The sequence below is a fragment of the Micromesistius poutassou genome (assembly GCF_964030765.1).
Source record: "Micromesistius poutassou genome assembly, chromosome: 7".
Classification (NCBI taxonomy): Eukaryota; Metazoa; Chordata; class Actinopteri; order Gadiformes; family Gadidae; genus Micromesistius; species Micromesistius poutassou.
Genome location: NC_140277.1, coordinates 8870252 through 8883836, shown reverse-complemented (window position 1 = coordinate 8883836; position 13585 = coordinate 8870252). Strand labels below are relative to the sequence as shown.

Genomic DNA, 13585 nt, shown 5'->3' with positions numbered 1-13585 from the left:
GTCTGCGTAATTAAATTTTTTATGAAAAGGATGACTTGCTGAATGACTCTGCATTTTTGTTGTCAATGTTAGCATGATGCTAACGCTATGTAGCAAACTGGGGTACTGGGCTGTGAGCGTTTGGCAAGTAGAGGGTTACTATTCAGGCATAGAGCAGACACCTTTATCAAAATAAATATTTTAGAATCTCATATTTTTTTTATTTGCCTTATAACCCGACGGCAATCAATACATCATTATCTTGTCCGAGGCTGTTGCAGGCCGGTAATAAGCCCATCCATCCAATTGATGGGATGGCCTACCTTTCTGTCTGCCTACGTACCTGGCTACCTGCTCTGCCTGTGCACTCTTTGCCTATGATCAGTCTTCCACAAGGCTAAGCAGATCTATTGCTAAAGCTAGAGAGCGAGGGAGAGGGGGAGGAGTAAGCTTATAATATAGCTTACTCTGGGTGATTTCTCCAAATTGCCTAGCTTTAATGAGGAAGTAGGGGTGTTAGGCATCTTTCTCAATGATGCTTGTAGATTTGGGACATTGGAGTTTGAACCCAGATCCTTTTGGGTGGAAGTCAAAACCCTTTGACATAAATCTAACCAGAACCCTATGTGCAGTTTATTTCCGTGATTGCTAGAGCAGCATTTCTCCCATAATGCCTTGGATTCATGTGCACACACCGGCGGTGCTGTCAACCCTCTTTGGTGGAGGATTTGGGGGTTGCCTTTCTTAAGGGAATGTCAGCATTGTCACCCGTGTTGTACATGTGGGGACCGCAATATTTCTCTCTTCCTCATTGTGATTTTGCGTTGCTCATTGTTTACTATTACATTTCACTCATATCATTCATTTCTAGAGAGGATGATGGTGATGATGATGATGATGATGATGATGATACCATTTTATAGCAGTAAACTATATATGGGCAATCCTTTGCATATACTTGTTTGTATAATTGCATTTTCGAATTATATTATTATTCTTCTTCTTCTTCTTCTTCTTCTTCTTCTTATTATTATTATTATTATTATTATTGTATTACAGGCAATGATCATTAGATCATGTAGTGTTGTTTGCAAGTGCTGTGAAAACACAGAAAGGGCTCTTGGTAGGTCGACATAAATATTGTATCATATTGTACCACTAGAGGGCACCTTTGTTCTTTCAATCCACCAGAGTGTTTTGTAAAAAAAAAGAAAAATTGAAAGCCATTGCGATTATTAAGTGGCAATAGTTACCACTTCAGAAAAGTCCTGTTTGGTTCTCGTTTTCAAGAGGACTTGTGGTGGGAGTTTTTGTCTTTAAGCGCTCGATCCCTTCACTTTTAACTGATGTTAACTACAAATATAAGCTAGCCTACTAGCACACCTGTAATGGGCCCATTGTATTTGGCAGGTTGCAGGACAGAGACACATGGCTTATTTTTAGGGTTTAACACGGCCGTTTCTATAGGTCTATCGATACACAAATGCAATATCGCTTATAGGACTATGTAACTTTTTTTTTTTTTTTCCTGTTTATGATTATCTTTGTTTTGAAGCAAAAACGTGTCCGTTCATTATAGTTTTTTTTCTGTAGGCCTATTATTATTCATATTTAATGAAAATTATAGAATATAATCAAATTATCCATTTGCGACATGAGGGTTAATTTAACCTAAATTAACTCCAGTACCAATTTGATTTCATTGTCTATTTTATCTATTCCTTGAAGCGCGAACCCAGGCAAGGTATTGCGATCTGATGAAATGGTACCCGGAGCGCTGTGTTTCTGAGAGGCCATTATCATTTTTTTTTCTCTCTTGTTTGATTCGGTGAGAAGAACATACTTTTTTTCCCCCTCACTCCATCAGACTGCATTGTACCGCTGATTCCTGCAGGCGCCCTTCTTGCGCCATAGCCTGCTCTCTCCGGGTCGCCTCTTGACGCACATGGGTAGGACGCTCCTCAGATGCTGCACAGCCGAGGGAGACTTGTTAAAAAGAAAAGAAAAGAAAAAGGGGGCAAGGAGAGGGGAAACTTCCTACGGGTTACTGGGTACGGTTAACATTGGCGTTCTTCAGTGCAGTCGAAAATACGCGCGGGGAGCAAGGCGAGGAAGTCCGTTACGAAAAAGGCTGGTTGTGTCGTTGCGATCTGTTCATGCCTGATAAAGTTTCCTGGCGTAAAGGTCGAGGGGGGAGGATCAAGAGTGGACGGAAGAGCGCCTAGGATAAAGTTATTCCGGACCACTGCACACACGGCGTCGCTTACCCAGAGCGAGATGGGCACCTTGCGCGACCTCCAATACGCGCTCCAGGAGAAAATCGAAGAGCTGCGGCAGCGAGACGCGCTCATCGACGAGCTGGAACTAGAGCTCGACCAGAAAGATGAGCTCATCCAGAGGCTACAGACTGAACTTGACAAATACCGCTCCGTTATCAAACCGGCCACCCAACAGGTCAACAAACAGACCGAGTTGCACGAGCAGCAGCGGACCAAGAGACAGGCGATCTCGGCGGAGCCCACAGCCTTCGACATTCATGACCTCAGCCAAGTCACCCTCCCTTTCTACCCCAAAAGCCCGAAGTAGGTTTCATTAAAGTCGCTATCATTAGGCCGTGTAGTCGGCCTCAGTCTGCTGTTAGCATTTTCGTTTGTGTGTCGCATCAGGTAGGATAAGGCACCTGTAGCACACAACAGTATTCGGTCTGTCAAAGCTGGCTCTAACTTAGAGAAGCGCCATATAGGACTTTGTATATATAGAGAAACAGCAAGCCAAAGTCAAGCCCGAGGAAAGACATTACTGTGTGTGTGTGTGTGTGTGTGTGTGTGTGTGTGTGTGTGTGTGTGTGTGTGTGTGTGTGTGTTTGAAGGGTCTGAATGCTGAAGGTGACATATGGCATCGGTATTTATAATAAACAGACCAGCTGGCTCACTTTATTATATTTCCTATTTTGAGGAGCGAAAACACCAAGCATTATTTTCCCATTGAAGGTTATGGTTACAAACTGATAATGTAGACATCTGTCTTTCCCCTCCCCTGTCAAAAGTGTTGTAGCAGAGGTCAAATCATTGTGTTTGTTGTTCTCTTCAAAATATATCATTCCTCATTATGACCCTGCGGTCCAGGGATATCATAAAACGATAGGCTGCGATGATTATCTCTTTCTCGCCTAGACCTCTTTAATGCCTATTTCTGACAGGAGAGTGTTCCAGGGGCTTTTAGCTGAACTCTGATATCTGCCAGATATCTATGTGACTGATAAAAGTATGTTTAGCCCCAAATGGCATCTCTTCTGCGTTTAACAACCACTAGTGGAATGGGTTGTCGTTAAGTATAGTTCTATTTGGAAATGTTTTATTTTATTGTTACATACAAATTAACTAATGTTATTTATAACTCCATGAAGTGAAAATAAGGGTTTGAAATGAATGGCCAAAAATGCACCATTACATGAATAGTCTGATTGTGGATTTGGACACTTGATGATTTGGTTATACCTTTTAGATTACTAATATGTAAACCTTGTCACTTACCAGCCATCTTACCTTCTGACCATATCTATTTTACAAGGGATTTACAAAGAAGTTCAGGAAAGTTCAGGCCACACATTCAATCTTCTTTCCCTGTTTCCCTCTTTATCACCCTCTCTCTCTCTCTCTCTCTCTCTCTCTCTCTCTCTCTCTCTCTCTCTCTCTCTCTCTCTCTGTCTCTCTCTCTCTCTCTCTCTCTCTCTCTCTTTCTCTCTCTCTCTCTCTCTTTCTCTCTCTCTCTCCTCTCTCTCTCTCTCTCTCTCTCTCTTTCTCTCTCTCTCTCTCTCTCTCTTTCTCTCTCTCTCTCTCCAATGTCCTGAGCCTCTTCCTCTATCTCTCCCCTTCTCTTCTATTTTTTCCACTCTAAAAGTGCATATTTTCTCCTTTTAAGGAGAGCTCCACTCTTGCAGTCCCCAAAGTTCGACTAGCAAATCAAGGCAAATATATCTTCCCTCACAATGGACTGGAAGACTGATGTTATTGCAAAGTGCTGCTCTGCCTGCATAGACAACTGGGGAGGCTCGGTAAGGGGCCCCGCCGGCTAGTCATGGGGGCCCCGGGCTCTGTGGCTCCATGACTCCCATTTGCTGGGGGCACAGAAAACCCCCTATTTGCCAGGGTGAATGAATGCGGGAGCTAGGGGGTGGAAACCTTGTTATTTCATCTATCTCTACATATCGTTTGACTACACTTATAATAATAAAAACAATAAAAGTGATAATCATGTCTTTCTGATCCCTGTAGCTACTCCCCACCTTAGGAAATTGGTTTTGCTGCAAGTGGAATCTTTAGGTCGGTACGCAAATTTCAAGTGAATGCTTTTATTTGGTTATTCTCAGCCTCACTTGTAAGTCACTTTGGATAAAAGCTCCTGCTAGCAGACGACTCCATGTAGATAGATGTAAAAATGATGCAGGAACCCGGTTCAGTCAGTAGGAGATGAGGGAACATTTTTTGTTCTATTACTAACGTTTCCTTTTTTGTGGGAATGAGTGAAGCAAATACTCTTTCCCTCCCTTCCCCAAATAGATGCATGAATGCAACCTCTCTTTAGGGTTGGAATCAAGTCATTTAGGTCTGGTAGTGGTACATTGTGTTATTTCCAGCCTTGATACATGTTCTTATCTTCGTTTCACTGATGTCTCTGGTTGTCTGATGTCTCTGGTTCACCTATAAATAATAATCTTTGCCATCAATTCATTCATTTATTCAATTTATGAACCCGTAAGAGTGAAAAGGGAATAATAATAAATCATCCTCAAGCTCAATGTCAACAGATCTCTCAAGATATTCCCAGAACTCTTATTTAATGGCAAAATAGATATGATTAGATATGAATAGATATGTACAGCAGGTCACAAGACTACAATATGTCAGAATCTCTATTTTTTTGTGTTTAAATTAAAAACATATCCATCCATCCATTCAACATTCATTCATGTATTAGTTCATTCATTCATTTTATGCACTTTCCTCCAGGTCCAAGGACCTGATCAAGGAGGCCATCCTGGACAATGACTTCATGAAGAACCTGGAGCTGTCCCAGATCCAGGAGATCGTGGACTGCATGTACCCCGTGGAGTATGGCAAGGACTCCTGCATCATCAAGGAAGGGGATGTGGGCTCCCTGGTCTACGTCATGGAAGGTAGGCTGACCCTTCACGGCTCTTTAATGCATGTATGTCCTCACTCCCCATCCAACCAAAATCCACTTAGATGGTGGTGGATCCCATTTGTGGGAGGTTTGAAAAGTAAATACGGGATTGTTGACAATGTGACTCATATTCATATCTCTCTCTCTTTCGCCTACTCTCATTCTCCCTCTCACCTTCTTCTCCCCCCTCTGTCTCATTCTCTGTATCAACTTTTTAATCTGTTTGGGTGACATTAAGTGCAAGGTGGAAATTATGCATTCTGGACATGTTTCAAAAGCTTCTCATACCTGGGGCCATTTTGTTGGAAGCTACAATCAAAACATATTTGATGGATCAGGTAGCCTCTTCACCTCAAATATTTTGTCCTCAATTAACGTTTTAAGATGGACAAGGTAGAAGAATTGTTTTAGGAGGGAACAACACACCCAAAAGCAGTCCCTTAATGGGTTGTGTTTTCCTGAATAGATACAACAGGGCCACTATTAAAGGCCACTATTAAACTCAGAATAATCATGTACATTAAACGTGAATGATGTGTGGAGTGGCCCCCTCCCATTCCATGGTATCATACCATTATTTCCCTTGGTGTAATAATGGACTGTAAGGTGTCCCGGGACATCTGGTCAATTGCATTTGGGTCATCAGTGGCTCTTAATATGTATTAAGGGGATCTATTAAAAAGGTTTTACTTGTTTCGCCTATAATGAGTTTTTATAGCATGAGGGCTGTGGGGGAACCTTCAGTCGCACTAGGTGGGAAGACCTCTCCTGAGCCGTCGCCTAGGAGGTGTACCCTATACTGGTTTCTCTTCGGCCCCGGGGCTTAACCTGTGCTGGCCCTCTTTCTACGTGTTAGAGATTCTCGGCTAAGCTCGGTGGAGGAAGACTCTGGTCTATGTGTCCGACACAGGTCACTCGTTTAAGTCCCTACGAGGTTAGGCTAAATGTAGGCTACACGCGTTTCGATCGAACTCTGGGGTGTCTCTTACCACCTCAGTCCCTGTGGACCACGAAGCGGGGAACAATTCTGAACCTCTTTATATTGCCTCACTCTCTGGACCAGTCACCATCAACCCTGTTTGTGTCATGCACCACTTACCTATTGTGCGAAGGCTGGGAGAGCTGCGGGCTGTCGGTTGGGCCCCTACTGGGGAGCCGGATCAATCACAGAGGAACTGATTTAATCGCCTACTACAACACGTAGTAAGGTAGTTTTATTTCGAAAATTTTTAAAAACTTGTTTACACAATGATAGAGAAAAGATTGGTCAAGAGAAAGAGGTTAAATGTTAACAGAGTCTAATATATAATACAGTTTTACACAATGTTACATAAAATTACAATTCATTAAAAGAGTAATACTAAATCATCATTAGGGTTTCTCGTAAGAGGCCTACACGCTCTTTCCTTCGCATGTCTATTAGAGTCAACAAGTGAGTCTGTTTAGACTACATGGGCAGTGTTTCAATAAACCATACAAGCAAACTAGATAAGAGAAATATTCCCGTTTTTCGCAGCTTGGTTCTGCGTGGGGGCTATCTCAATAAACCAAAAAAGAAAACTAGATATAAGAGAAATATTCCCGTTTCTCGCAGCTTGGTTCTGCGTGGGGGCTATCTCAATAAACCAAACAAGCAAACTAGATATAAGAGAAATATTCCCGTTTCTCGCAGCTTGGTTCTGCGTGGGGGCTATCTCAATAAACCAAACAAGCAAACTAGATATAAGAGAAATATTCCCATTTCTCACAGCTTGGTTCTGCATGGGAGCTATCTCAATAAACCAAACAATCAAACTAGATATAAGAGAAATATTCCCATTTCTCACAGCTTGGTTCTGCGTGGGAGCTATCTCAATAAACCAAAAAAGAAAACTATATATAAGAGAAATATTCCCGTTTTTCGCAGCTTGCGTGGGGGCTATCTCAATAAACCAGACACCAGATGAGATAAGGGGGGGTCCTTACAGCTTTATTCTCCGTGGAGGCTGCTTCAATAAGCTAGCAGGGGGAGAAAGGGAAGGAGAGGAAGAAGCAGTGACTTTAGAGGATTTTGAACACACGTTATATACACAAATCGCCAGCCGGCGCATGCGTAGTTATATTAAAGTTATGTTCAGTTTTCTTCAGGGACAGAGGGGTATGGGGGTTCCTGTTTCTACGAGGTATTTCGGTACACTTTATGCTGACGCAGCAGCTCAGCAGTTCAACAATTTAGCAGCTCGATATTTTTCACATTATGGCAGCACTATTCGATGAACTCCTGCTCATATATGGTGGTGTCGCTGAAAGTCAGTTTTTTTCCATGAGCAGATGTGCACGATTGTTCTTGTTTTCTTCGGAGGCAGTCGGTATACTTAGCGTTGAAACAGCAGATCAGCAGTTACAACGTTTTAGCAGTTCGATGTTTTTCACATATGGCAGCACTATTCACGAGGACGTCCTGCTCATATATGGTAGTGCCGCTGAAAGTCCAGTTTTTTCTATGAACAGATGGGCATGATGGTTCCCGTTTTTCTTTGAGGTAGTCGGTACACTTAGTGTTGAAACAGCAGATCAGCAGTACAACATTTTAGAAACAGCAGATCAGTAGTTACAACAGTTCAGCAATTCAACAGAGTTCATATATTGTCCGGATTAAAAGCGGATGTCCTACCCACATTGGGCATCGGGAAGCTTAGGGCTAGGTGCGTCAATGTGTGGCCCACGGGCACACAACAATATATAAAATAGTCATGTGACTGGTTGAACGTACTTGAAACTGACTTGTGTGGTGCTGATTCAATAAAGATAGCACAGGACGTGGTTGGTCATTCTTTATTGTACATGAAAAGACAGAAATTGGCCACAAATACAAAAGTTTACCACAAATACATTTCTTGTCCTCAGTAGCTCAGGATCACTCTTCTACGATTCTATGAAATTGTATGAATTATCCTCTCTAATTATCGAACCTAACCCCATCTTCAATGAAAACTTTAAAGATATTCCCAAATAATGTGTATATATATAAGCCTATATATAATAATAATAAAATAAATCAAGATATAATTAAAAAAAAAGACAAACTCCCCAAAATATTCTAAGCTTATATTATATTATTAACAACAAAACGACAAACACAACCTAATAAAGCAAACTTGCAATGCATATGGAGACAACATATTTATCATTGAAGCTCTCCTTAAAAAAAGGGAAAAAAAAAAATATAAAAACAATAAAATCAATAATTGCATTAAATAAATGATTCAAAATTACCAGATTGGATTTGGCTCAGAGTACCAAAAAACAAACACGTTGTGTTTGGATAAGCCTCAGGCAATATGCCTGTCATCGTAATAACAATTAAATATAACACTGTAGGCCTATCCACAGCATAGGCCTACATGAAAAACAAAGTAGTAGGTCCATGGACACAAGAGAGACAAAAAGGGGAAGGAATATTTTATTTTTAACTCTGTTTAATTTTGGAATAGTGTATTAGGAGTATTAAGTGGAGATATTGCGTAAACCATTTGTGACAGATTCATTGTCAACAAATTCCTATGGCAACGGGGCAGAGCAGTGGAGTGGTGACTGCAGGAATTCGTAAGCAGAGCCAGAAGGTTTGACAGTTGCTTTTGCATTAACAGCCAAGGATATGGTCGGGGAGCAGTGAGTGCTCCAAGACATGGTCAAGCTATTTCAAATCAACACACTTCTCAGACTAAATGTAGTCTGTTATCTTAGCAATTTATGGCTCCAGTAAGGCGTTGTGTGAAACCCAGAGGCAGTTATAGAGAAACAAACTTTTCGCTCCCTTATGTATACATATTTTAAAAATGACGTCATTATCTACTTTTATTTTTTGTTCTGTGTTGTCTTCAGTGATTTCAATATAATTGTGTTTGCGATAAGGGGTGTAATAGTTTAGTTTCAAGCTCAACAATCATATGTAGCTCTCTAAAACCAATAATTGCTCACATAAATGTGGAAAATCTACTTAGGACTTTTATGCTTTTATCCAAATTGACTAATTGACAAATTGACTTTTGGGATCAAACACAGTACATTTTGGCTGGGAGTCAGGCAACCTAACCACTAAACCATCCTGCCCTGGAGTAACTGGAAGTTACCTAATTACTCAAATACAAGATATTGAAAAATGTCAGCCCCTTTTGTCTTACTTTTGAAGTAAATGGCATTAAACAGAAGGTTATAAGGTAGGGTGGGCGCCAGCCCCTACAGCCACAAATCAGTTGATGATGTCATGACGAAGCCATAGATGAGGGGCCATTGTATGACTTTCCATTTCTTGTTGCCTTCACCAGCACACACATACATCCATACATACACTCACCTATGCGCGCACATACACACACACACACACACACGCGCGCACACACGCACGCGCGCACGCACACACACACACACACACACACACACACACACACACACACACACACACACACACACACACACACACACACACACACACACACACACACACACACACACACTGCACTTCTCTGAGTATAAAGTAATTGTGTTAAATGTGTTACTGTGATAAGAAAATGTCACAAGGACACCCTAAATGGATTAATCATACAGCAGTACAGGACTCTTTGGAAACAGATGTGTATCTGGAATATAAAGAATTGTCTAGGGGGCATTGTGGCTTGGTTTCCCCAACTGTGACAGAGTGAGGAGCTCGGTTCAAGTAGGACTACCCTTCTTTCTCAGTTTGAGGCAAGTCCCTTTGGGAATTATATTAATCTTTTTGCAGAAATTGTTTTAAATATTAATAAAGGATAGGATGGTGGGTGCTTTCCATCTAACCAACATAATATTCATCCTCATACTCCCCTCTTTTCTTATTTTCTCATTGAACCCGGTTCTATCGCTCTTGTATCTAATCGTATCAGAGTGATACTTATTATATTACATCCTTAATCAGTTTCCTTGACGTGGACGTGTTATTTGTAAATGTTGGCAGACACCGGCTTCTGATAAGCCTGACAAGCTTTCATAGGGATCAGCCTTCCCTTTCACCCAATGTTATACGCAGAGAAGGACAGGCTTATGTGGCGATAAGTAAGTAAGTACTGCATACTGCTGTTAGATGGGCCATTTGTCTTCTGTTTTTCACCATTGGTTGGTAGCTTAGTGGCCAGCGTGCTTGTAAGGTTAGTTTGGGCAGGGGCTCCCGAATATGTGTTTTCCTTGGATTTTGGCACAAGGGATTATAACATCTGATCCTGTGTATTAATGAAATGCAGACATTAGATCAACTGTTAGTTCACAATGACAGGGATTTATACAATTTACAGATAGGATTCATGGGATTTTTTTTCTCTCTCACTCTCTCTATGTATATGGAGATATATAGACTGTATATATATATTCTATATATATATATATATATATATATATATGAATAGATGTTTATATATATGGATATATAGACATATATACACTATAGATATATTTATATACATACTCCCTATACCTACTGTCTAGTAATCAGTAGGTAGGTAAACAGTTTGATGACAATGAAATAACAAAGATAACAGGAAGTACCAGATACACTCACACCAGACTAGTTGGCCGAATCAGATTTTCAAACAAGCCGAGAAGAACAACACTTGTTGTCTGCGATGGCAACACCTCAGCACTGATACTAGCACCACGCTCCCTTCTGCAGCTCCGCTGAAGAACAAATAGAAGGAAAAAGAGTCTGGCAAGTTGGTGCCCTACATGCCTGGTCTGTTCCTGTGTCAGGGGAGGGCGATTTTGAAGCATGAACTTTTAATTCTGACTTGTCAGATACCCCCCCATGAGACAGACACACAGAGGTGCCGGGGAGAATGTGCTTGGTGGCTCAGCTATGTGCCGGTGCAGGCTGACAGAATTTTCAAGGAGTAAGAAGAAGCGCAGAACATAATTCTGTCTCTTCTCCTCCTCAAACTTGACGAGATCGCCTTGCATCTATCTCGCAACATGGCTTGGCTGTATTGACTTTGTGACAGATGGGAATTCACTGAAAAATTCAGTGATATGAATCCGATTCAAGACTTTATTTATTTTTCTGCATGATTGTAGATATGCCGGCTCCCTGTGTCTCTCTGTCAACGACATAAAAATAACTTGCCAAAAAAATTCTGAAAGGCAAGAGCATCTGAAATATTCAATTTCCAGATAATGATTACATAGGTACTTTATGTTCTTACATTATAAAATATGTATAATTTCTTGCGTTGCAACAGAACAATTAGCTTGCAATAAAACTATTCTAAAACTATTCTAAAACATCCAATATCTTATAAGAGACATTCAGCACAAAAGTCCTCATATTCCAGTGTCCCTGTAGATGACACAGATCCCTTTCTCACACACTCTGATTGCTAAGGAGACAATAGACTCCTGCGCCCCATATGTCCCCATGGTGATGGGGCAGGCTTTTGATTGGCTGTGTCCTCCTTGCATATACAGCGCACACAGGTGGCTAATGATGATGAGCCGCATAATCACATTTTATTATTGTCAAGTGTTTCAACTTCATTGTTTGTCTCCTCTCTGCAATTAGACTTAACATTCGCAGACTGGTTGTAGGTAGTGGGTACATTTTATTTGAACAATGCTCCTGATAACTAATGGCTTAGGTAAAACACAGCCCTAGTCTGTCCTTCATACTCAGATCATAGTGAGAATAACCACCACTTCACCTGTTGGATGAAGTGTTGATGAAGAGCCATTGTTATTGGATATTCCTGCTGAGCTATTCATACAAGTGTGTAGATAGGTGTATAGACAATGTGCTGTCACATTACGTTTGATTCAGTAGATTACCATATATTCTATGAGATTAGATTTGATAGTATACAGTCACGCTATGAGTGCAATTTGCCCTCTCATTGGTTACATGTATTCATGTAACCACTGCTGTTGTGCAGCAGCCAATCAGAAAATTCCAGGACTTTTATTTTGTAAATAATTCTGCTGTATGTTTCTAATAGATTTCCAATTAACAAAGGTTGAAAATGGCAAATGCAAGGAAAGGTCTGGGGAAATGGAATTATGTACAGCTTGAGTCGCAGAATATGAGTTAACACAATACAAGGACATTTTATTGAGGTCTGCATTAAATCTCAATGTACTGACATGATAATACCAAAAAAAATTGGGTTATATAAAATAAATATATAATAAGTAAAATCTGGTAATTTCACTCAACAACCATCCACTGATTGCCAAAAGGGTTTTGATTGCTGGTGCACTGCAATCTCAGCTATCCAGGCCAGCCTATTAAGGTCGTTTTAACATAATACCTGAGGGATTTAGATTTTTTAGATGAAGATGACAGAGAGAGGGGAAGGAGCTCCACTTGTGTTTTAACAGAAAATTGTTGAGGATGGTTTAGTTGATTCATTTGTTATCTGGACATCTACAAAGAGCTGCTTTTATATTTTGCCTCCATGCCTTCATCTTAGCTGCTTCGGTCACACTTGACCCACCAGTATCTCACTCAACAGGTGTGGATATTGATTCAGTTCATGTAAGACCCTCATCATATGTAAAACGAATCAGCGAATATGTGGAATGGATCTGTTTGTTTGAGGCATGTTTTATTCATGTTGTAATCCTCTCTGGATCGTGTGTCATGGCAATATATATCCAACAATGAGTGATAAGATCTCTGATAAACTCTTCAATAGGTTCACATGTTCATATGATCAGCTCGCTATCCACAAAAATGGCATCTGCAAACCAATGGCTGACCAAACCCCAATCAATGATCAGTCATTTTGGATCAATATTCAAGAAGATTATAGCTATCCTAAGGTAACCATGAGAGAGAGAAAATGGTTATCCAGGAAGCTTTCATGATGCGTGGGCAGACTTGAAGCGGCTTGAAGAGGTTGTTTTTCATCAAGCAGCCAATCAAACAATGGCACAGGTGCAGCATTATCTGGTGGCGGTGGTAAACCCTTTGTAACAATAGCCACTTTTGATGAAGTCCAACATTGGTGGTGAAATGAAAACATTCTCTAAACGGTGGCGAAGGTGAGCGCTTGAGCTCATGAACACATGAACGCCCATTGATGTAATTGGATCTCTTCTCATGCTCAGCGAGCAAAGCTCAGAGATGTCAATCAATCACATTAAAAAGTCACAACTGCATGAAATAGAAATCTGTAAAGAAAAATGTATAGATACATCTTCAACATCCTCATAATCATAATCAATGAAAACATTAACAACAATAATGACACTAATAGTCAGATCAGAATATGAGAGTGAAATCGTGATTGTTGAAAAACTGTTGCATTTTGTTGTTGCCTGGCAACCTAATAAATGCAGGCCTTGATGTATTCATGGGGGTCTTTTCTGTCTTTCCGTGGCTGTATATAAAATGCTTGTTGTCTAACAGAGCATTCACTTACCA

At 40.7% G+C, this 13585-nt stretch overlaps 1 protein-coding gene across 1 annotated transcript; it reads left to right on the top strand.

Annotated features, from left to right (window-relative positions):
• Positions 1-2195: 2195 nt before the first annotated feature.
• LOC311350175 (cGMP-dependent protein kinase, isozyme 1-like) lies at positions 2196-6367 on the top strand (the record flags this gene model as incomplete). Its single annotated transcript, XM_084470185.1, has 3 exons — positions 2196-2561; positions 4989-5155; positions 6276-6367. The coding sequence occupies exons 1-3, from the start codon at positions 2257-2259 to the stop codon at positions 6365-6367; spliced, it is 564 nt and encodes a 187-aa protein (XP_084326311.1). The 5' UTR covers positions 2196-2256.
• Between the last annotated feature and the right edge of the window lie 7218 nt (positions 6368-13585).